Source organism: Oncorhynchus masou, chromosome 1 (genome assembly GCF_036934945.1).
Source record: "Oncorhynchus masou masou isolate Uvic2021 chromosome 1, UVic_Omas_1.1, whole genome shotgun sequence".
NCBI lineage: Eukaryota > Metazoa > Chordata > Actinopteri > Salmoniformes > Salmonidae > Oncorhynchus > Oncorhynchus masou.
In genome coordinates this window covers 42,347,295-42,372,169 of record NC_088212.1, presented here as the reverse complement: position 1 = coordinate 42,372,169, position 24,875 = coordinate 42,347,295, and the positions used below count along the sequence as shown (strand labels likewise).

Here is a 24,875-nt window from a genome sequence, read left to right as displayed (position 1 = left end):
CCTGTCTCCCTTCAGTCTTCTCCCCACCCGCCCCTCCTCTCCTCTCCCCCAGACCTGTGTGTGTTCTGGTCTTATCTCGGAGTGAGGGGTTGGCTCGCAGGGCTCAGAGGGCACACTGTGATTATGTATTTGTCTGTTCCAGTCAGGGAGAGGAGATAAGGGACCAGAGGCTTCCACCAACCCCAGAGAAGGTGAGTCCTACATGGGGTGCATGTGCCTGCCTGCCTCTTTCTGTGCATCACTATCACTATTTTTCTGCCTCTGTTTCCCTCTCTAAACACACACACACACACACGTAAATAATGTTTAAAAAATGAAAAATAATGATTATAATGCTACTTAAAGTAAGCGTCAAAATTTGTCCATTTTTATCAGATAATCTCTTGGTAAATACCAGAATCAGGGTTGGGCTCAATTCAGAATTAAATGAAGAATACCTCAAATTTCAGTTCAATTCTTGAATTAAAGTAGTATACAGGACACAGAATTGCAATTTGAATTTAAGTGAAAGGAAAAGTAATTAAATTCAGAGAATTTCAAATGCCTCTTCTATGCTATATTAGGTGTAGTCTATACAACTATATATCTTGTACACAAAACATGTCCTTATATACATGCGTATAAAATATTGTTGAAACAGCTGATTTTCAGGACACCCTTAAAATGAACGATCAAGGGGGGAAAAAAACATGTACGCAAATATACCAAGTCAATTACATTTCATTCATCACTTAAATTTGGTTCAAAATGGCGGAAATACTACATTTTCCAGAATGCATTAGTTTAAACCACAAGTTCACCCAAACAAATGAAATGGTTGGTGGAAATATAAGCACTAAGGTTAAAAGAGTATATGAACATTGTTTCCAGGGAAAAGTGATGTATTATTTGGTATCTGGAAGTGTGAGCTGTATGTTTCAAATGAAACTCATATTCGATGACTGAGTGGAATTTATTTGAATTGCACCGAATTCAATTCTACTCCTGCCACTTAAATTCAAATTCTACATCCTGTGGGGTGTGGCCAATTCAATTTGAAGTTCAACTCATGAGCTGAATGGGAGTCAATTCCCAAACTCTGAACTGAGCCCAACCCTAACGAGAAAACCGTAAAATCTCCTTCTCACCAGCCCTTGCTCAGCGTAAATGTTATTTGACGGGCCAAGTCATTTTAAAATAACTCGTCTTTCAAGTCTCAAATTAACACCAGAGACACAATGTCAAATAAAAAAAGGACACATCCATTGCCCTTTCCAACATGGCTCCTTTCTGACATTCGAGAAACAGCCCATTTTGTTTGGTCTCTGGCCACCTCTCTCCTGAGAAGTCTCACACACACAAAGGCATTCCACACTCCACATTCTGCAGCGCTGGGGAGGCTGATGTGAGACTGATGTGATGTATGAGGGCATTGTGGAAAAGTGGAGCCCCTTCACTGAGACATCTAAGGCAGGGGAGTGAAGGCTTTTTGGCCCTGAACAACACTCTTACGGAGTTTGATATGGACGACCTTGAGTTAATGACTTCCAAATGAGCGCCGTGCGTTTGACAGACAGAGAGGGATGTGTTGATGTACCATTAGCTCCATATACAGGGTTGGAGGGGTCAGTGTAATGGACGTCTGTCAGGGTGTTTTCTCCCCTCACTACTTTGATAATGAAACTGTTAGATGTGGGGAGGGGATGGCCTCAGCTGAGTCTCAGTTCGGCTTTCAAAGGAAGCATGAAGCGGATCGCAGGCTAGGCTACTAGGGGTCAGAGAGAGAGAGCGAGAGAGCGAGAGAGAGAGAGAGAGCTAGAGAGCTAGAGAGAGAAGTAAAGGAAATCTCACACTGTCATTTTTCACCATGTTTAACTCCGATACTGTTGTTAATACTCACATGGGCATGCACGCACAGACACTTTACACACAGTCATGAAAACAAAAACAAAAAGGTCAAACTCCAGCTGGGTTGGTCCAACCACACACTTAGACCTCATTCATTCCGGTCCCACCTCTGTGGTCTGACCTTTGACCTTACTCAAGCGAGACCCCTCGAGCCGAAAAAGAGATTCATCTCGGAGGTTAACGCACACAGGCAAATGAAGGAAAACATTCATCTGGTGAAGGATCCACCAAGCAGACCAGAGAAGTAAAACGAGACGAGTGAGGCCACCGGCAAAGACGCATGAACGCACACAACCTGATCCCGTATCCATTACCATGCCTTGGGATGTGACAACCAACGTCAACATAACCATTAATACTGCTACAAGCCTTCGGTGATTAAGATGTGTCCCTTTGTTGTGTGACAGATATTCTGTTGTGTGGTTGTATATCACAAAATCTATTAGTTCCCATGGCCCTAAAATGGATACAATTTAAGCATATTTTATTTAATTGCCTACAATTTAATTACTGCTACAAAACATTCTATTTTATTCTACACCCTGGTGGTGAGCTACTTGAAATGGCAGCTCACTTGATAAAAATACAACTTGAATTGAATCCCGCTCGCAATGTCGTTTCTCAGAAGTGGCTACAAAGTCTAGCAAAGGTAAATTAATAGTAACCAATACAAGAGAAGTTAATAAAAGTAATGGATTTTTCCTGATAACTCAGGAGTGTTTGGAAGAACGCACTGATATGAGCGAGCGTGACAATAGACAAAATGAGCCAGGAGAGGAGAGAGGAGAGAGACGGAGCGATGGCAGATGTCCTCGGGAGTAATCAGAAATGCAACGATTTCAAAACGGAAGAATATTTCCAATGGCTGCTGACCGAAACTGAATGAGGCGAGGAATCCAAGTCGAAACGCTGATAATTACCACCTCTGGTTAGTCAGAGAGAGAACGAGAGGGGGGACGGGGAGAGAGAGAGAGAGGGGGTTACTATGGTGCTGGTGTGAGACCAGGAAACTGAAGAGTAAGGTGTCAAACGCAGAAACACACACTGAACATATGCCATGGAACTAAGTCTTCTCTTGGTTTTACACAATTACCTCATGTTCTAATGAACAGTAACCTCCATGAACACACAGGGATAACTTTCACTTATCTAGCGTGGGTTCACATCCCCCAATTACCTGCAGGTATGCTAATATGATAATGAATTGTTAGCATCATTATATTTCTCTGAAGCGGCATGCCCAAGGTCAAAGCAAACAGCTCGGTTGATCGGCCAGACCGTGAAAAATAAATTAATCTGCTGTTTAATCTAATAATGAGGCAGAGCATCAGGCTTCTCCTCTCATTAACACAAGTGTAATTGCATTTGAGGAGGCACACACACCAACGTGCACACAGGCAAAGATCAATTCATTACAGGTGGAAAAGGGGAAATAGCAGTACTGAAACTGAAAACACAAAAAAACACAGGATTACCTGATAATTGACATTCTGTGTGACTGTGTGTGTGTGTGTGTGTGTGTGTGTGTGTGTGTGTGTGTGTGTGTGTGTGTGTGTGTGTGTGTGTGTGTGTGTGTGTGTGTGTGTGTGTGTGTGTGTGTGTGATATCTTTAACCACGAAGCCCTTCTCATTAGCATGGTAATAGTGAAACAGCAGGGTGTTGTATTAGGATTCGTCTCATTACACTTTCAGGAGATTTAAAGTTTACTTTGAAAGTTACAAAAACACTCAGACCTGTAGTCAAAGCGTATTTCAGGAAAGTTGCAAACCTCAATAACAATAACTTTCATTTCTAAATATAAAAACTGCTTCTACAGAGTACTTACTTTACTTGGCATTCAGCTAATGTATGTACTTATTCCACCTTAATTTAACCAGGTGTTCACAGCCTGCTTGACACTTGGAAAACCTGATTTCCACACCATAGCTTGCATTCATTCACCCGCACACACAGGTAAACGTTGGCCATTTTATGAAGCCTACTCACCCCAGTAAGATGGATGACTCCCAGTGATGTCACAGAACAGCCCATGAAGCCCACAAACTGCAGCTCAGGACAGTGCTCGGCAAACGCCCTCACTGACTTATCAGTCACCTGACAGAGGAGAGAGGGAGGGGAAGGGTTAACATTTCAACGTGTTGGAGCTTTTTCAAAGAGAAAGTCGACCAAAACATTTGGAAGCATTTGGAGTTACCCTCTGTGTGTCTGACAACACTAATATCGGTGTGCCTAGAAGCCTGACACAAATAGTTAGTACTGTATCTAGTAAGTATTTCTCTCTCTGCTTTTTTCCAACAGAAACAAGGTCAAAACCGGGTGTCCTGGTCTTTTGTGTGTGATTAGCTCCATTCTATATTTAATGCCCATCAGATATTCTGTCACTGCACTCTCCCTATCGCGGTGTCAACATTCAATGCCTCTCCTTCCCTTTGAAGTTGACTTGATTTGCTGGAAGAGAGAGGAGAGGGAACGAAGGGGGGGAATAAAAAGTTAAAAAGGGGTAGCGGTTTAAGGACTGGGACAGGCAGTTGGTCCAGGGCGTAGAGCGGTGATGGGTTAGTCCGTCTCCATTCTCCACCGAGGAGGAAACGCAAACAGCTCGTTATGGATTGATGATCAATACGCAGGGAGAACATTGTCCCGGTCCCTCTCACGATATCAATATGGATTCCACACAAATTCTTCAGAGAGCGGCATTGATGAAAATGAGAGCATTTTTTTCTCACTTTGCTTAAGCAGGGGTGTATCTGCTCTCTGAAAGATGGGAATGATAGCTTGCATTCACTCACACGCACACACGGGTAAACGTTGGCCATTTTATGAAGTTGCATGCTAATATATATCAAACACAGAGTGGGGGGGGGCAAGAAGAGTGAGAGAGAGAGAGAAAGAGAGATTACTGTCCGTTTCTCCACTGATATCAAACTGAGAACACACAAAGAAAACAAACGACAAAAAACAGCTCACAGTATTCAGTTGGCTGGTCGACTCTCCCTGTTCCTCTCTCATTTAAACCCCAAAGCACACAACATTTTGGTCAATATAAAGATGAAAGAAGAGAACACTAGGGTGAAACGGGGGATAAAAGGGAGGCTAGGAAGAGAAACCGTATCGCTCCAATAGGTCCTGCATGAACTCCACAGAGACCGAAGAAACAAGATGGGAGGCGTAGGCGCGGGACTGCAGACCTCCAGATCCATATTATCCCACACTAGGTTGCAAGACAAACTAAAGTATAGAGCAAAGGCTGAGCTAGAGCAGTGCCATGGAAACAACGTGAGTGTTTGGTTCTTACTATCCTTGTGGGGACCAGAAGTCATTGCCAGTCCTCACAAGAGAAAATGCTATTTTAGGGGTCAGGTTTAGGGTTAAGGTTAGAATTAGGGTTAGGTTTTGTGGAAAATGGGATTTTGAATGGGAATCAATTGTTTGGTCCCCAGAAAGATAGTAAAACAAACGTGTGTGTGTGTGTGTGTGTGTTTTGGGGTTTAGCCCTGGTTGAGCGCTTCTCAGATTACATATAGTGCTGACATTGCTAATAACACAAAATACCAATATCCTTGTTCATTTAATAAAGCCAGACATGCCCTTTGAAACGGGATGTTTTCCATATAAATCAACGAGCTGCTTTGATGTTTATGAGAGAGCATTACGAGGAGGGGAAACGTGAGAGGAGGAACCCATGGGGTTCTGGTATACTGTTCTACAAAAGACTACACACACACACACACATCACACACAAACACACAAAGTCAACACACATACACGTTCCCAGCTTCCCCACTGTGTTCACACTGAAAAGATGCATCATCTCAGAGACTATTGTGATGCCCCCCATGAATCATGTTCATAATGAAAGATAAAAGAATATGCACATCATTTCCACTGTCCCAGATGAGACGGGGTTTGGACTGGCCACTGAGCCTGGCAAACAGCCTTAGTGGCAGATCTGAATGCGAAATCGGTCATTTGTCCAGCATGCCATTACCAGCTGGGTTGTAAATCTTGGAAAAACAAAACCTCCCAGTTTCAGTAGGTTTGAATAAATGTTGTCGCCCTACTGAACATAATCCGGAAGGTGGCCTTGCAGGAACACTGGTCGTCTTTACTATTCCGGGGTCAACAGCAGTTTAAACGGCTATAGGTGGGAAGCAAATGAAGATTACGGTCTGAGAGAACCTCATCAGTGAATCCGGTGACACACACACACAATTTTGCAAACGCACACTGAAACCTCTCAAAGCACACCCTTTTCTCTTAGAAACAAACACGCCATTTAAAAATGTTTTATTGTTGCACACGGTACGCGTAAAACGTGTTTTTTCCCTGGCTTGCGTATCTGAACCGCTAGGCTACCTGCCGCCCGTTTCAAAGCAAGACTCTTTCTAATCACATCCGATATGATCAAAGAAAACAGTCACAGACACACATACTGCTATTGACCTCTGTGTTGAACAACTGCTGATCAGAGACTCTCCCATGTTAAATCAGTCTGATTCTGACGTCTCTTAAACATCCTGCGATGCAGCTATGTCAAAGGGGGACCACCTCAGACTGTCCTGTCTGCTTGATCCTAGTCTGTCTGGCTCTCTATCCAGAAACAACATTGATTGGCCAGCGTGTCCCCTCACCTAGTTCCCAGGTCTAAATCCGTCTTCATTTGTGAAAGCGAGAAAAACATATTTCTCCTCTCTCCTCCCCCTCTCTTTCACTCCGGTCTTTAGGTCAAAGACTCGGGTCGCATTTTCCATACCTTCGTCCCATTTTTCTCTCCGTCGTCTTTTTGTTATCTTAAAGGTTATCAGGGCGAGGGAGAGGAAGATGGAACACCAAGGAGAGCGAGAGACAGAGAGCAGGAGGAACAGAGAGGAGGCTCATCAGTCTCTGCTTTGCTCAGCCAACAGACCATCCATTACTCCTGCTCAGACTGAAGTTAGCTACACATGATTGTCTTGCCTCAACAAAGTCCTCAAATGAAGCCAAATGTAAAAGCTATATTCATATCTCATCTATTTTTAAATAGTTTTTTTTATAGAAACGCTCCCACAGATGAAAAGGACAAACAGCTCACAGAAATCCATTCCAAAGCAATGATCTGAACGGAAGTCGGAGTTGGCCAGTGATACACTATATATACACAAAATGTATGTGGACACCCCTTCAAATTAGTGGATTCGGCTATTTCAGCCACAACAGTTGCTGACAGGTGTATCAAATTGAGCACACCGCCACGCAATCTCCATAGAGAAACAATGGCAGTAGAATGGCCTTACTGAAGAGCTCAGTGACCATCACAGGATGCCACCTTTGCCACCTTTCCAGCTGCCCCGGTCAACTATAAGTGCTGTTATTGTGAAGTGGAAATGTCTAGGAGCACCAACAGGTCAGCCGTAAAATGGTAGGCCACACGAGCTCAAAAAATGGGACCGTGCGTAAAAATCGCCTGTCCTCCGTTGCAACACCCACTACCAAGGCCTCTGGAAGCAACGTCAAAACAAGAACTGTTCATTGGGAGCTTCATGAAATGGGTTTCAATAGTTGTGCAGCTAGAATCACCATAATATAATAATAATATATCCCATTTAGCAGACGCTTTTGTCCAAAGCGACTTACAAGTCGGCTGGGGCCACTACTTTTACATATGGGTGGTCCCAGCGGGAATCGAACCCACGACGCTTGGCGTTGCAAGCGCCATGCTCTACCGACTGAGCCACACAGGACCCCCATGCGCAAAGCCAAGTGTCGGCTGGATGGAGTGGCGTAAAGCTCGCCTCCATTGGACTCTGGAGCAGTGGAAAAAGCGTTTTCTGGAGTGATGAATCACACTTCACCATCTGGCAGTCCGATGGACGAATCTGAGTTTGGCAAATGCCAGGGGAACGCTACCTGCCCCAATGCATAGTGCCAACTGTAAAGTTTGGTGGAGGAGGAATAATGGTTTGGGGCTGTTTTTCATGGTTCGGACTAGGCCCCTTAGTTCCAGTGAAAGGAAATCGTAACGCTACAACATACAATGAAATTCTAGACAATTCTGTGCTTCTAACTTTTTGGCAACAGTTTGTGGAAGGCCATTTCCTGTTCCAGCATGGCAATGCCCCTGTGCACAAAGTGAGGTCCATACAGAAATGGTTTTTTGAGATCGGGTGGAAAAACTTGACTGGCCTGCACAGAGCCCTGACCTCAACCCCATTAAACACATTTGGGGTGAATTGGAACGCAGACCGCGAGCCAGGTCTAATCGCCCAATATCAGTGCCCGATCTCACGAATGCCTCTGGCTGAATTGGAGCGCCCGCAGCAAAGTCCCCGCAGCAATGTTCCAAAATCTAGTGGAAAGCCTTCCCAGAAGAGTGGAGGCTGTTATGGCAGCAAAGGGGGGACCAACTCCATATTAATGCCAATGATCTTGGAATGAGATGTTCGACAAGCAGGTATCCACATACTTTTGGTAATGTAGTGTACGTTGCAATCCATTTGAAATAGAATATAATCAAAGATATAAATATAATAATATAGTTCTGTGCTCCATACGTGGGAATGAGAGAGACCGAGAGCGAGAGAAAAATTGAGGTTTTTCCTACTGTGCGTTTTCAGATCGGTGCAGATGAGGAAGAGGTGATCAGTTTAGACTATTGAGATGCACCCCAAGTCTTTTTCTGTATTTTTCGATAGGAAAGTACTCTGCATCCAGCCGGGACATGATTTGAACAGCTGGCATATGAAGCAGGTTGGCCAGAAAGCAAACCTTCACTCTGCCAATAGACCATCAGGAAAACATTTTCAGTTTGAGTACCAACAGAATCTAAACCAACATACTGACATGATTCCAAAATGACTGCCGTCTGGACCAAGGCAAACAAATCATGGATTGCCTATATTCAAACTGTCCATCAGACCTGTGTGTGTGTGTTAACTCATAACAGGTGAGAAGGGAGACAGAGAGAGGAGAATCCTATCCCAGCACAGCGTTACAGGGCAGGATGGGCACGGTTTCAGACGAACTGTACCGTCCATTGAAGTAGTGTGTGTATGTGTGCGTGCAAAACACTAGGGAACAGTATCTCTACACCCTTCACTCATTCCTCAGACTCTCGCTCGGGTCTTGATTTAAAAAGATGAAAAGAGGAGTGCCTAGCTCACAGAGGTCTGAAAGCCTTTTCGGAGGGGATCTGGTTTTTAATGGTCTCATTCAGAGTCTGAAGGGTTCAGTTTTGGTCCCTGAGCTAGGTTTGGGAAGGAGGTTGCCATTTAGCCATCTGCAGGGGGTGTCGTTGAGAAAATGCTGGGGTAGCAGACTTCTAGTCTAAAGTGGGTATTTAAAAACCTGTCGATGGCAGCTCACACGGAGCCTCATGAAGTATTGAACAGGTGCTCCAGCATTATCCACATGCACGCACACCGAATCCGGTCGTGCCCTGGATGTGTCAGTCCTTTAAAAAGTCAAACAATGCGGCCGCTTCTCTTCTCCCACCGTTGCCTGTCAGAAACCCCAACTAAACCCACGGAACAAGAGCGGAAAACCCGCTACAGCCGAACCAATTGAAACCCAGCCGGTCGACACCGGTCCATTTATTAAGAGGGTTTTATTAAAGCACTCCAGGCAGCTTCAGGGCTTCCCGATAACGCTCGTAAACTGACACAGAAGCGGAATGTTGAAACGGGATGATTCTCATCAAAGCTATTTTGTCCAGAGCAATCATTTCAACTCAAACACTCTCCCAGGATGGATATCTCCTTGTTTATAGTGGTGATGATGGCTTCATAAAGAAGCAGTAACACACAAAATAGAACACACGTGGACACTTAGTATTGATTTGAAAGGCGAAAAGGTAAATGAACACTTCCCTACTGTCAGTAAATAGAGCCAATGCAAGCTAGGTCCAACGTAAATGATCTGCAATACAGTAATACAACACACACAGTATGCAACATGATTCGCACATAGCCTACAGTATAGATTTAAATTGCATCTTAGTTTTTTTGTCAACACTTGTGGAACCCAATAGGCTACATTTTGTTGAATATATGAACATAGTTTAGCCAGCACACACAGCTCCTGATGAACTGTGAAGTTGGTTTGCTGACATTGGCCTGTCTAGAGTATTGCCCCCCGTCACTCAAACACAACTTCATCCCAACACTGAACTTTACAACGCTGCTAGAACTCTTTGTTTACTGTTCAAAAGTTTCAAACTTCAACTGCCACTTGAGCTCTGCTAACCCCTCTCAGGGAGGCCTAGGTGTGAACCACACGAAACGTCACAACATGTCTGTGTGTGTCTCTCTCAGAAAAACGGCGGGGTCCCCTGTGTGGGTGCTCTGACAGGCCACCTAGCAACCCCTCATCTACCCAGCAAGGAAATCTTTCCCTGTTGTTGGCTAAGTGTGTGTGTGTGTGTGTGTGTGTGTGTGTGTGTGTGTGTGTGTGTGTGTGTGTGTGTGTGTGTGTGTGTGTGTGTGTGTGTGTGTGTGTGTGTGTGTGTGTGTGTGACCTGCCAACGTGGGTAGCTGTACGTGATGACACAACTAATCCTCTGACCACTTGACTATCCACAATGCCCCACTGTGGGCTGGTGGGGTTCAAGGGCCTTGGGTAAACACGAGGGCCGTGTTTATTTCCCTCTTTCTCCTCTTCCTCTCTTTCCCTCTCCATGACTGTTATTTCTCTACTGTTTCAAGATTCTTTGTTTCCCTTCTCTGCACTCTGTCTGTCTCTCTTGTCCGTCTCCGTGCACAAAGGTAACTAACTTTAAGAGGCGGCAGAGCAGGTGGAGAAGGAAGGCTGGTGTTGTGTTGTGATGTAAACAGACCAGGGGGACCCCAGGCCCTGTCTGACAGAAAGGTCACACCTTTCACACATCAGGAACAAACACAAACAGTTCACTGAAGAGGCAACAGAGCGGAGCGAACTTTGCTTTGAGCACTTTGACTCACCCAGTTTGCTACGGGCACTTCTTTAACTGGATCCCAGTGAACCCATAAAGGACTTTAGTGTCAGTGAAACCTGAGTAACAACAGAAAAAGTCAGCTAGACCTTCGTTTGAAAAAAAGCAGTGGGAGTTATTCCTCGACATCAATTTATCATACAGCATAAAAATGTAGATCCTTCTATCATATCAAAAATGAAGGCAGGGTTGGGAGCACGAAGGCCTTTCACAACTGTCTAGAAAAGTTGAAATTCAGCCCAAGATCAATATTTCAACTTTACACCCTAGTCAATTTCCAAACGTAAAAAATCTATAAGATAGCTTCCCCATCTCTCCCTCTTACACACTGGAGATCAACCACCGTCCACTTTGGAACATTGACTCTGGACATAAAGACAGCTTCTTACACTGTAGCTGGGAACAAAGTCACACAGAGGGAGATCTGACAATAGACTATTCTCTCACACACACACTCCCATCTCCCGCTATCAATGTCAACAACCCTGATGCTACCAGCGTTAGCTAGAATCTGCATGGGCGATCATCGCTACGGCGATTGATCCCATGATTCCCTGTGGAGCGTGAATAACAAAGCAAAAATTGCCTGTCATTCTCATGATGCCCTCAGCACTTAATTTCCTAGGAGAGTGTGTGTGTGCATGTGTACTGTAAGTGTGTGGGAGTGTTCGTTAGAGACACAGCGCGCGCGCACACACACACACACACACACACACACACACACAAACTCATGGCTTAGAGATGAGGATGAGCAGTTCTTGTAGGCCTATTCCCTGAGGATCAATAGTGCTTTGTAGAGTGTCAAACAGAGGGATATCAAACACTACTTTGGAGGAAAACCAGCCATTGTATCCCTTATCACAAAGCAGGCTATCATTTCACCACACTGGAGAGAAGCACAATCAATGGTGTGCTGGAGTTACCCTGCATAGACATCCATTGAAATCCATGACATCTTTACCATCCAACTGCATAAAATGGCCACGACCAGCCCTCACCTCTCCAATGTAGTCTACTGTGATGTGCAGTGGATTGTTGGATTGGTGAGTGTTCTGGCACAAAAGCTCAGGTGTGCATCAGCAGGTGGCTGCTATAAATTGGCGGCGCATTGACTATGGAGTAATCAGTCCCAATTGACATTATTCACGTTGTATGTTTGAATGCATTATATTTCTGAGCCTCGAAGCTATTTACCCTGCGCCAACCAACGCATGTTAACACGGAGGGTTGAGTTGAAGAGGATTCACTGATCCTAGGTCTGACTTTTATAAATAGACCACATATAGAAGTTTCCCAATGACAAAGTATAGTCCTCGCTAAACCTCTATATTGGATTGTTCTGTTGACAAGCCTTCCGAATTTCCTCCTCTTGTCCACATGAATAGTATGTGCGTGTGTACTTTACGAGCCTTCAGAGAGAGAGCGCCACCTCCATTCTCTGTCGACATGAGCAGTGTTTATGGACAAAGAGCTGGGCCGAACACAGAGCTCTTTAACAACCAAGGGGAGATCAAGCTGAAAGAGTTGACTTCTCAGTCAGCAGAGACAAGCCTCCTTTTACTCCAATGTTGTATTTCTTTGAGAGGATATTGATCGTGTTTGTGTTGATTAGAAAGGCAGGTCTTTGATGTTCATCTTGGAACTATTACAGGTCTGGGTAACCCTAGACACTGCTAAGACTCTGTATAGCACAGTTAAGCTTTGGGGGGGAAAAGCATAAACCGATGGAAAATGATGCCACGGCCCATGAAAAACCCATTTAATCTTGGTGTGTGGGTGTGTTTCCCCTTTATCATCTACATAAAGAGACAGTCAGTCGAAACATCTAACTTTGAAACCTTCCAAATACAATGTTATATATATATATATATATATACACACACTACTGATCAAAAGTTTGGGGTCACTTAGAAATGTCCTTGTTTTTGAAAGAAAAAAACATTTTTCGTCCATTAAAATAACATCGAATTGATCAGAAATACAGTGTAGACATTGTTAATGTTGTAAATTAATCTTGTAGCTGGAAAAGGCTGATATTTAATGGAATATCTACATAGGCGTACAGAGGCCCATTATCAGCAACCATCACTTATGTGTTCCAATGGCACATTGTGTTAGCTAATCCAAGTCAAATCAAATTTTATTGGTCACATACACATGGTTAGCAGATGTTAATGCGAGTGTAGCGAAATGCTTGTGCTTCTAGTTCTGACCGTGCAGTTATATCTAACAATTTCACAACAACTACCTTATACACACAAGTGTAAAGGGGTGAATTAGAATATGTACATAAAAATATATGAATGAGCAATGGCCATGCGGCATAGGCAAGATGTAGTAGATGGTATAGAGTACAGTATATACATGTTTTTATTTTCATTTTTTTTAGTTCACCTTTATTTAACCAGGTAGGTTAGTTGAGAACAAGTTCTCATTTGCAACTGCGACTTGGCCAAGATAAGCATAGCAATTCGACACATACAACAACACGGAGTTACACATGGAATAAACAAATCATAGTCAATAATACAGTAGAACAAAAGAAAACAAAAGTCTATATACAGTGAGTGCAAATGAGGTAAGATAATGTATGGGTAGGGTATGTAAACATGAAATAAAGTGCCATTGTTTAAAGTGACTAGTGACATCCAATTTTTTTGTAATTAAAGTGGCTAGATATTTGAGCCAGTATGTTGGCAGCAGCCACTCAATGTTAGTGACGGCTGTTGAACAGTCCGATGGCCTTGAGATTGAAAAATAGCTTCTATCTCTCTGTCCCAGCTTTGATGCACCTGTACTGACCTCGTCTTCTGGATGATAGCGGGGTGAACAGGCAGTGGCCCGGGTGCTGGATGTCCTTGATGATCTTTTTGGGTCACGGTCAGTACAGGTGCATCAAAGGCTAATTGATCATTAGAAAACCCTTTAGCAAATATGTTAGCACAGCTGAAAACTGATGTGCTCATTAAAGAAGCAATACAACTGGTCTTCTTCAGACATGTTGAGTATCTGGAGCATCAGCATTTGTGGGTCAAAATGGCCAGAAACAAAGATCTTTCTTCTGAAACTCGTCAGTCTATTCTTGTTCTGAGAAATTAAGGCTATTCCATGCGAGAAATTGCCAAGAGTTCCTCTGTCCAGTGTCTGTGTTCTTTTGCCCATCTTAATATTTTCTTTTACTTGGCCAGTCTGAGATATGGCTTTTTCTTTGCAACTCTGCCTAGAAGGCCAGCATCCCGGAGTCGCCTGTTCACTGTTGATGTTGAGACTGGTGTTTTGCGGGTACTTTTTAATAAAGCTGCCAGTTGAAGACTTGAGAGGCGTCTGTTTCTCAAACTAGACACTCTAATGTACTTGTCCTCTTGCTCAGTTGTGAAACGGAGCCTCCCAATTCTCTTTCTATTCTGGTTAGGGCCAGTTTGTGCTGTACTGTGACAAAATATATAATATCAGATTTACATAAGTATTCAGACACTTTACTCAATATTTTGTTTAAGCACCTTTGGTAGCAATTATAGCCTCGAGTATTTTGGGGTATGACGCTACAAGCTTGGCACACCTGTATTTGGAGAGTTTCTCCCATTCTTCTCTGCAGATCCTCTCAAGCTGTCAGGCTGGATGGGGAGTGTCATTGCACAGCTATTTTCAGGTCTTCCAGAGATTGGGTTCAAGTCCAGGCTCTGGCTAGGCCACTCAATGACATTCAAAGACTTGTCCCGAAGCCCCTCCTGCATTGTCTTGGCTGTGGGCTTAGGGTCATTGTCCCGTTGAAAGGTGAAATTCACCCCAGTCTGAGGTCCTGAGTGCTCTGGAGCAGGATATCATCAAGGATCTCTCTGTACTTTGCACCATTCATCTTTCCCTCAATCCTGACTAGTCTCCCAGTCCCTGCCTCAGGAAAAACATCTCCTCATTATGATGCTGCTACCTCCATGCTTCACCGTAGGGATGGTGCCAGGTTTCCTCCAGAAGTGACTCTTGGTATTCAGGCTAAAGAGTTCAATCTTGGTTTCATCAAACCACAGAATCTTGTTTCTCATGGTCTGAATACTTTCCGAATGCACGGTATGTACGTACATGTATCTATGCATGTCGTATGTACACACACAGACACACACACACACACACATACATACATACATACATACGCATGTACGTATTATACGGTAACAGTAACAAGGTCCTTTGATGTTGTTCTGGGATTGATTTGCACTTTTCGCACCAAAGTATGTTCATCTCTTGGAGACAGAACGCGTCTTCTTCCTAAGCGGTATGATGGACGCGTGCTCCCATGGTGTTTATACTTGCGTACTATTGTTTGTACAGATGAACGTGGTACCTTCAGGTGTTTCAAAATTGCTCCCAAGGATGAACCAGACTTGGGGAGGTCTACAATTGTTTTTCTGACGTCTTGGCTGATTTCTTTTGATTTTCCCATTATGTCAAGCAAAGAGGCACTGAGTTTGAGGTAGGCCTTGAAATTCATCCAAAGGTTCACCTCCAATTGACTCAAATTATGTCAATTAGCCAAACAGAAGCTTCTAAAGCCATGACATGGATTTTTCCAAGCTGTTTAAAGGCACAGTCAACTTAGTGTATGTAAACTTCTGACCCATTGGAATTGTGATAAAGTGAATTGTAAATGAAATAATCTGTCTGTAAACAGTTGTTGGAGAAGCTACTTGTGTCATGCACAAAGTAGATGTCCTAACCGACGTGCCAAAACTATAGTTTGTTAACAAGAAAATTGTGGAGTGGTTGAAAAACAATTTTAATGACTCCAACCTAAGTGTATGTAAACACACACACACACAGTCAAAAGTTGGGATAGTAACCAAATAAGTTTTAAACAAATCAAAATATATTTTATATTACAGATTCTTCAAAGTAGCCACTCTCTGCCTTGATGACAGTTTTGCACACTCTTGGCATTCTCTCAACCAGCTTCATGAGGTAGTCACCTGGAATGCATTTCAATTAACAGGTGTGCCTTGTTAATTTGTGGAATTTCTTTCCTTCTTAATGCTTTTCAGTCAATTGTGTCGTCATTTGTGTTGTGACAAGGTAGGGTTGGTATACAGACGATAGCCATATTTGGTAAAAGACCAAGTCCATATTACAGCAAGAACAGCTTAAATAAGCAAAGAGAAACGACAGTCCCTCATTACTTTAAGACATGAAGGTCAGTCAACACGGAAAATGTCAAGAACTTTCAAAGGTTCTTCACGCGCAGTCGACAAAAAAACATCAAGCTCTATGGCTCTCATGAGGACCGCCACAGGAACGTTACCTCTACTGTAGAGGATACGCTCATTAGAAAAACCAGCCTCGGAAATTGCAGCCCAAATAAATGCTTCAAAGTTCCAGAAACAGACATCGCAGCATCAACTGTTCAGAGCAGACTGCGTGAATCAGGCCTTCATGGTCAAATTGCTGCAAAGAAACCACTACTAAAGGACACCAATAAGAAGAAGAGACTTGCTTGGGCCAAGAAACACGAGCAATGGACATTAGACCGGTGGAAATCTGTCCTTTGGTCTGATGAGTCAAAATTCGATTTTTGGTTCCAACTGCCATGTCTTTTTGAGACGCAGAGAAGGTGAACGAATGATATCTGCATGTGTGGTTCCCACCGCGAAGTATGGAGGAAGAGGTGTGTTGGTGTGGGGGGTGCTTTGCTGGTGACACTGTTTGTGATTTATTTAGAATTCAAGGCACACTTAACCAGCATGGCTACCACAGCATTCTGCAGCAAAACACCATCCCATCTCTTTCACGCTTAACTGGACTATCATATGTTTTTCAACAGGACAATGACCCTACACACCTCCAGGCTGTGTAAGGGCTATTTGACCAAAAGAAGAGTGATGGAGTGCTGCATCAGATGACCTGTCCTCCACAATCATCCGACCTCAACCCAATTGAGATGGTTTGGGGTGAGTTGGACCGCAGAGTGAAGGAAAAGCTGCCAACAACTACTCAGCATATGTGGGAACTCCTTCAAGACAGTTGGAAAAGCATTAATCATTAAGCTGGTTGAGAGAATACCAAGAGTGTGCAAAGCTGTCATCAAGGCAGAGGGTGGCTACTTTGATATGAAAAAAAATATATATATTTGTTTAACACTGTTTTGATTTCTACATGATTCCATAGGTGTTATTCAATAGTGTTGATGTCTTCACTATTATTCTACAATGTAGAAAATAGTGAAAATAAAGGAAACCCCTTGAATGAGTAGGTGTGTCCAAACTTTTGACTGGTACTGTATATATGCTAATACTAGATATTATCATAGAGCTGGGACTGAGCATGTCTTGATTTAGGAGAAAATGTCCTCCAAAACAGGGTCAATTCACTGAGAGATTATATCCATTTACACATGGATTCTATAGAAACATCCCCTCCTCCAGTGGATAGAACCTGTGGTCCAGCAGAACATGGTTTATGTTATGGAGGAGACAAAGTCCTACGCTCTAAACATGTAAGCTCAGATACATGTGAGTGTGTGTGTTCCCCACTAACAGTCTTAGGGGTCCATTCAGACCAGAGCATAACTATTTCCTATCTCAATGCACTTTCAATTACCCAGGGTATTCCCAAACCCCCAGAGGTACGTGCAAAAAAACTAAAAGAAAGTCAATTTATATTTTCCAACGGGGCTATACATTTGGGTGAGGTTGTTTTCTCGCCTGAGTAGCCCCATTTTACTGCCAAAAATCAAATTAAATCATCTAGTGTTCAGCGAAATAACAACACAATGTCAAATACAGGTAGCCTAGTCAAATCATTAACATCCAATCACATTAACTGATACTCTCACGTGGGAATTCCACTAACGGCCCTTGTGTTGCCAAACGTGGCTGCTGCTCATTCCATTTGCTTGAAAATTGATAAATGGTTCAAAAAAGTGTAAGGCCCGCATCCATAGAGACACATACCAGCTCTACTGGTAGCACTGCTATTACCAGCTGTACAGACTCGGCCAAAAGTTTTGAGAATTACACAAATATTAATTTTCACAAAGTCTGCTGCCTCAGTTTGTATGATGGCAATTTGTATATACAACAGAATGTTATGAAGAATTAATTGCAAAGTCCCTCTTTGCCATGCAAATGAACTGAATCCCCCAAAAACAATTCCGCTGTGTCACGCCCTGGTCGAAATATATTATGTTTATTCTTCATTTATTCGGTCAGGCCAGGGTGTGACATGGGTTTTTGTGGTGTGTTTTTGTCTTGGGGTTTTGTGGAATGTCTAGCGTTAGTCTATGGCTGCCTGAGGCGGTTCTTAATCAGTCAGGTGATTATCGTTGTCTCTGATTGGGAACCATATTTAGGCAGCCATATTCTTTGTGTGTTTCGTGGGTGATTGTCCTTAGTGTCCTTGTTCCTGTCGCTGTGTTAGTTTACATCGTATAGGCTGTTTCGGTTTTCGTTACGTTCATTACGTTCTTGTTTTTGTAGTATTTGTATTTAGATTTGTGTTACGTTTTTGCGATCCATGTTTAATCAATCTACACGCGGCATTTTGGTCCGACTCTCCTTCGCCTACAGAAAACCGTTACACGCTGCATTTCAGCCCTGCCACAAAAGGACCAGCTGACATCATGTCAGTGATTCTCTCGTTAACAGTGTGTGAGTGTTGACGAGGACAAGGCTGGAGATCACTCTGTCATGCTGATTGAGTTTGAATAACAGACTGGAAGCTTCAAAAGGAGGGTGGTGCTTGGAATCATTGTTCTTCCTCTGTCAGCCATGGTTACCTGCAAGGAAACATGTGCTGCCATCATTGCTTTGCACATAGGGCTTCACAGGCAAGGATATTGCTGCCAGTAAGATTGCACCTAAATAAACCATTTATCGGATCATCAAGAACTTCAAGGAGAGTGGTTCAATTGTTGTGAAGAAGGCTTCAGGGTGCCCAAAAAAGTCCAGCAAGCGCCAGGACCGTCTCCTAAAGTTAATTCAGCTGCGGGAACGGGGCAGCACCAGTACAGAGCTTGCTCAGGAATGACAGCAGGCAGGTGTGAGTGCATCTGCACGCACAGTGAGGCCAATACTTTTGGAGGATGGCCTGGTGTCAAGAAGGGGAGCAAAGAAGCCACTTCTCTCCAGGAAAAACATCAGGGACAGACTGATATTCTACAAAAGGTACAGGGGTTGGACTGCTGAGGACTGGGGTAAAGTCATTTTCTCTGATGAATCCCCTTTCTGATTGTTTGGGGCATCTGGAAAAAAAGCTTGTCCGGAGAAGACAAGGTGTGCGCTACCATCAGTCCTGTGTCATGCCAACAGTAAAGCATCCCGAGACCATTCATGTGTGGGGTTGCTTCTCAGTCAAGGGAGTGGGCTCACTCACAATTTTTCCTAAGAACACAGCCATGAATAAAGAATGGTACCAACACATCCTCCGAGAGCAACTTCTCCCAACCATCCAGGAACAGTTTGGTGACAAACAATGCCTTTTCCAGCATGATGGAGCACCTTGCCATAAGGCAAAAGTGATAAATAAGCACACAAATGCTGACAAACTCCAAGCATTGATTATGCAAGAATGGGCTGCCATCAGTCAGGATGTGGCCCAGAAGTTAATTGACAGCATGCCAGGGCGGATTGCAGAGGTCTTGAAAAAGAAGGGTCAACACTGCAAATATTGACTCCTTGCATCAACTTTATGCAATTGTCAATAAAAGCCTTTGACACTTATGAAATGCTTGTAATTATACATCAGTATTCCATAGTAACATCTGACAAAAATATCTAAAGACACTGAAGCAGAAATTCTCAAAACTTTTGGCCACGACTGTACTACACCTGCACCTTTCGACGACAAGCTGTTCTGCTTCCACAATCACATCCATTGCTATCATCAATAATTCTACATTTGTTGTTAGCCCAGCTAGCATGGACACTGACAGTGTGAATCTGATGCAGCCGAAGAGCTACTGCCCCTTACCCGGGAAAGCACCGGAAAACAGATGGGGACGTTGGACCATCGAAGAGGCGCAAATATGATGAGAAATACATTGATTTGGGGTTCACTTATATTGGGAGTAGTGCCTTTCCTCAGCCACAGTGTGTTTTACATGAAAAAGTACTCTCACACAACTCAATTGAAACCGTCACTCTTGCGCAGACATTTGTAAATGAAACATGACAATTTGAAAAATAAGCCACGGGAGTTTTTGGAGCGAGAATAAAGACGAATTCGAGTAGTAAGACGAGTATAAAAGCAACAGATAACATTAATAAGAAGGGGCTAGAAGCGTCTTATATGGTGAGCTACCGAGTGGCTAGGACAGGCAAGCCCCATTCTATTGTGGAGGGCTTAATACTTCCTGCTGCGGCGGATATGGCTGGGACAATGCTGGGGGAAAAGGCCCCAAAAAACTATACCGATGATGCTTTAATCAAACAACACTGTTTCACGACGCATCAGTGAAATGGCAGGAGATGTTTTGAAACAATTACTGCTTCGCATACATGCCAGTGAATTCTATGCATTACAGCTGGATGAGTCAGCAGACGTGGCCTTGGCACAGCTCCTGGTATATGTCCGTTATGTTTATGGGGGGGGGGTCAATTAAGGAAGACATCCTCTTCTGCAAACCACTGGAAACCAGGACAACAGGAGATGATACTGGACAGCTTCGTGACATCAAATGGACTTTGTTGGTCAAGATGTGTTGGTATCTGTACTGATGGCGCAAAAGCCATGACAGGAAGACATAGTGGAGTGGTAACGCGAGTGCAAGCAGTTGCTCCCGATGCCACTTGGGTACACTGCAGCATCCACCGAGAGGCTCTTGCTGCCAAGGGAATGCCTGACAGCTTGAAAGACGTTTTGGACACCACAGTGAAAATGGTTAACTTTGTTAAAGCAAGGCCCAATAACTGCATAGTGTATTTTCTACACTATGCAATGATATGGGCAGTGACCATGTAACGCTTTTACAACACACAGAAGTGCGCTGGTTATCAAGGGGCAAAGCATTGACACGTATCGTTTAGTGTGTGTGTGTGGCAGGCTTATTACAATGATGGCAAAAAACAACATTTGAGAGTGCACTGACCCTGGTGCTAGAGGGGGTACGCAGCTGGAGGTTGAATGTTTGAAGGGGGTACGGGACTATAAAAAGTTTGGGAACCACTGCATTAAAACATCAAACAGTAAGACTCCCTGGGCCTGAAATGGATGTGTACGTTCCACCAGCCATCGAGACATTGTCACCCTCTCGCTTCCCTTCCATTCCTATGCTGCTCAAATCTACACCGCATCCCCTCTGCCTTATCAGTGTCACCATAGGTCAGAAAAATGTGGGGCTCACCTGAAGCCAGCAGCCCCCTCTGCCCTCACCCCCTCTGGGCATGTGGCCCCGGCCTGGCAGGGCCTAATGACTAGAGCTAGAGGTGGGCCGTGGGGCAGGTGACAACCTCAGGAATTAGGAGTGCACACACACACACACACACACACACACACACACACACACTTTCAAGACCTATATTAACAAACACAGACACAGGGAAACACACACACACATACATATTTATTCAGAAGGCCTGTAAGAGCAGCAAAGAATCAGTAGTCTGCAGGCGTGTGACAGGGCCAGGGGCAGGGAATTATAGGCCTGTTCCATTGGGTAGTCAGACCAAAGCACATCCATAGAGATTATGCAGGGGGGAGGAGAGAACGAGATGGGAGGACCCGAACAGGAAATATGCTGTATTCATACAGTGAGAGAGCCGGGGTAGTTTCTTACCTGGAGACATAATATAGAGCTGGAGTAAGACAGGTAGCACCTTGGGATGTCTTACTTATACAACATCCAGCCATCAGGTGAATATGAGAAATGCACTGTCATTTCCACATGTAGCCTATTCCCCATTGTGTCTGTATTCTCCATTGTGTAGCTAATCCCACAGTACATAATGTGTCCAGCATGCTCTCACTGTGTCCGTTTCAAACTCACAGGCCCAGTGTAGCTGGTACAGAATATCTCAGTAGTATGTATGTAAACAGTGGTGTGTACGTGTGATACATATAAAATATAGAGGGACAGGAGGCAGGGGAGAGACACAAGACAAAGAGATGGAGCAGGAGAGAGAGGGAGTGGGTGATGGTGTATCGCATATGTAAGGGACAAACACTGACGTTCTGTACATTACCTTGGAAATAATGGCCCACGCAGAGGGGACGAGGCGGAGTCCCTTGGTGGCGTACTACATTTTTCTGAGGTACAGAACGGAGGTGTTTATCCTGCTTATAACACAGTTGCCAAAGAAAACAATACTAAGTCACACATTTGCCAGTAGATATAACATGCTTTCATTGATAGATAAAAAAAAATTGTCAGGGATGCGACCCAGTTGTTCATTATTTTTGTTCCGTTGCCATGCTGTATGCCAATGTTCTCATTCCTTGCTAGCTAGCCAGCCAACTACAGCTGACACAGTCACGTCAACCTCTGCAGCGAGAATAATAGCAAAGTAGCTACATTTGCGTTTGTTTAAGCTTGTTTTATAGTGAAATGAATTTGGATAGATCCATAACAATGAGCTACTGACACGCGATCTTGCCTGGCATAGAAAAGTTTGCCTTATCGTCAGGACACTGTTCATGACGAGGAGATCGCATTGCATAACAAACACTCTAAGCTAGAAGCTAGCTAAATAGTTTGTTCCTAGCAAACATGCCAATATGACAACCGAATTCAACAATATCCATTGCTGAAAACAGGTGGCCAATCTAGAAACGTGAGACAGCACAGATTTGACAGCATAACACCACTTGCGTCATGACTGAAACATTGAAGGACCGGAGAAATTTATGTTCATCCCATCATACACCACATTAGGTCATCAGATGTCTCTGCAAAAACAAATGAATGCTAGTTCGCTAGCTACGTTTTTCCTCTTTGTACCTGCACTTACAATGTATTCAATTTCGGTGTGTGTAGCTGTTGGTTTAGCTTTCTGTAACTTTGTAGCAAGTACAGTCTGCATGTGCAGTGCTTTATATTGCATCATGATTAGGTTTTTGAATACTAGAATGCCCTTCTAGCCCTTTCAGAAACGAGTATTCGACAACGCTCTGGTATAATTTGCATTATAAACTGGGTGGTTCGAGCCCTGAAGGCTGATTGGCTGACAGCCATGGTATATCAGACCGTATACCACAGGTATGACAGAGCATTTATTTTTACTGCTCTAATTACGTTGGTAACCAGTTTATAATAGCAATATTATAACCACGGGATTTGTGGTAAATGGCCAGTATACCACAACAAAGAACTGTATCCAGGCACTCCGCATTAAGTCGTGCTTAAGAACAGCCCTAAGCCGTGGTATTATGGTGATATACCACACCTCCTCGGGCCTTATTGCTTAAATCTAACCTTTGAGACATCAACAATGAATCAAATTTGATTTGATTTGATGAATCCACAGATACTGTCCATTTCTTCCTAACACAACGGGCTTGAGACAATTAGGCTATTATCTCTCCCATAACTGTTACAGCTGACAATGGGAATGGGCAGCTGTTAAACTGGAGAGTGCACCATTAACACGGCCTGCACGGCAGCTAATGGCCTCTCTCTCGTGTGTGTGTCTAATTAGCGAATCATATCACAATTGGACCTAGGGTCATCGTCAAACACTCATTTACTGCCATATTGGCCACGTCAATTCTAATGCTATGTCAGCAAACGATTGTCTCGGAAAAGATCGACTTGACAAAAACACTGGCGAACGTGCAGTGGTTAAACGTGGGAGTTGGAGTCATGAGTAACGGCACCACGATGTCACTGCCCCTAACCTTATGGTTCAGTTTAATCCTACCCCCCCCCAGGTGTGTGTGTGAAGGTTCTGCGCAGACTTAGAGAACCGCGGTACGCGGGACTGAAATCGAGCAGAACACAGGGAGGGGGCGAGACAGACAGAGAAAGAGAGAGACAGAGAGATGGACAGGAGCCAGGGATCAGTCTAGACACTAATACACCAGGCATGAGACACACAGGCTTTGTTGGGACCGTAACACACAATCTCACATATTTAGACAGTAAGTCACGGCAGTGGGTTTATTGTATTTTTTTTGTGTGTGTGTGTGTGTGTGTGTGTGTGTGTGTGTGTGTGTGTGTGTGTGTGTGTGTGTGTGTGTGCGTGCGTGCGTGCGTGTGTTAGAGCTGGGACGATAAACCAAAAGTTAGACACCGGCCATACCGATCACTTATTGCAGGCATTTTGCTGATATTGTTCATTACAATAAGTAGCATATATTATGGAAATGTGAACTTTGAAATAAAATAATATGCGCATTATGGCTGTTGGTAATGGGACGTAGTAGTAGTAGTTTAAAGCGTCTTTTAAAAATAAAAATAAGGGGTGCGCATTCATGTCATAAACTTTGCATTTATTTATTTTTATCGCATCAATCCAAGCAATATATCGCAATATGGATTTTAGTCCATATCGCCCAGCTCTTGTGAGTGAGTGAGTGAGTGAGTGAGTGAGTGAGTGAGTGAGTGAGTGAGTGAGTGAGTGAGTGAGTGAAAGCGCGCCCAAACAATCTGGACCAGTAACGGCTCAAGGAAAAGACTCTGTTCTATATACCGAACAAATAAACCATTGACAAGATGCACAGACAAGCTAACACACTGCATGATGCCGGTTATACATACAAGTAGGCATGTGTGTGTGTGCATGTGAGAGAATAACATGTACGCCCTTTAGTACACAAAGCAGGCTGACCCCATCCAGAGACTGATAATGATCAAAAGACAGAGGAAAGAGGGATGGAGAGAGGGAGTCTTAAAGACGGCATTAGAAGGATGCATAAAAATTGAATATTATGGGGTAGGCCAACTGGGGAGACGGCCCAGCGGGGGATGTCACAGAGATGTTGTATCCGTGGGGATCTGTCTGATGTGGGAAGGGGAAGCAGCAAAACCTTGGATTAGTAGTATGCCTACACTCCGATACAATCCTGCTCAAAACACACAGAGATGTACACACACCGAGGCAAACACACACACACACAGATATG

At 43.8% G+C, this 24,875-nt stretch overlaps 1 protein-coding gene across 4 annotated transcripts in view; it reads right to left on the bottom strand.

Moving 5' to 3' along the window:
• Window positions 1-24,875, bottom strand: part of LOC135544687 (F-box/LRR-repeat protein 17-like) — a 315,158-nt gene that overhangs the window by 212,204 nt on the left and 78,079 nt on the right. For all 4 annotated transcript variants that reach the window (XR_010456362.1, XR_010456360.1, XR_010456361.1 and 1 more), the window contains one exon: window positions 3,875-3,982. Coding sequence is in view for 1 of the 4 variants with exons in the window: in XM_064972507.1 (XP_064828579.1) it covers window positions 3,875-3,982 (108 nt within the window). In the remaining 3 variants the exon portion in view is untranslated. The remainder of the gene's footprint in view (window positions 1-3,874; window positions 3,983-24,875) is intronic.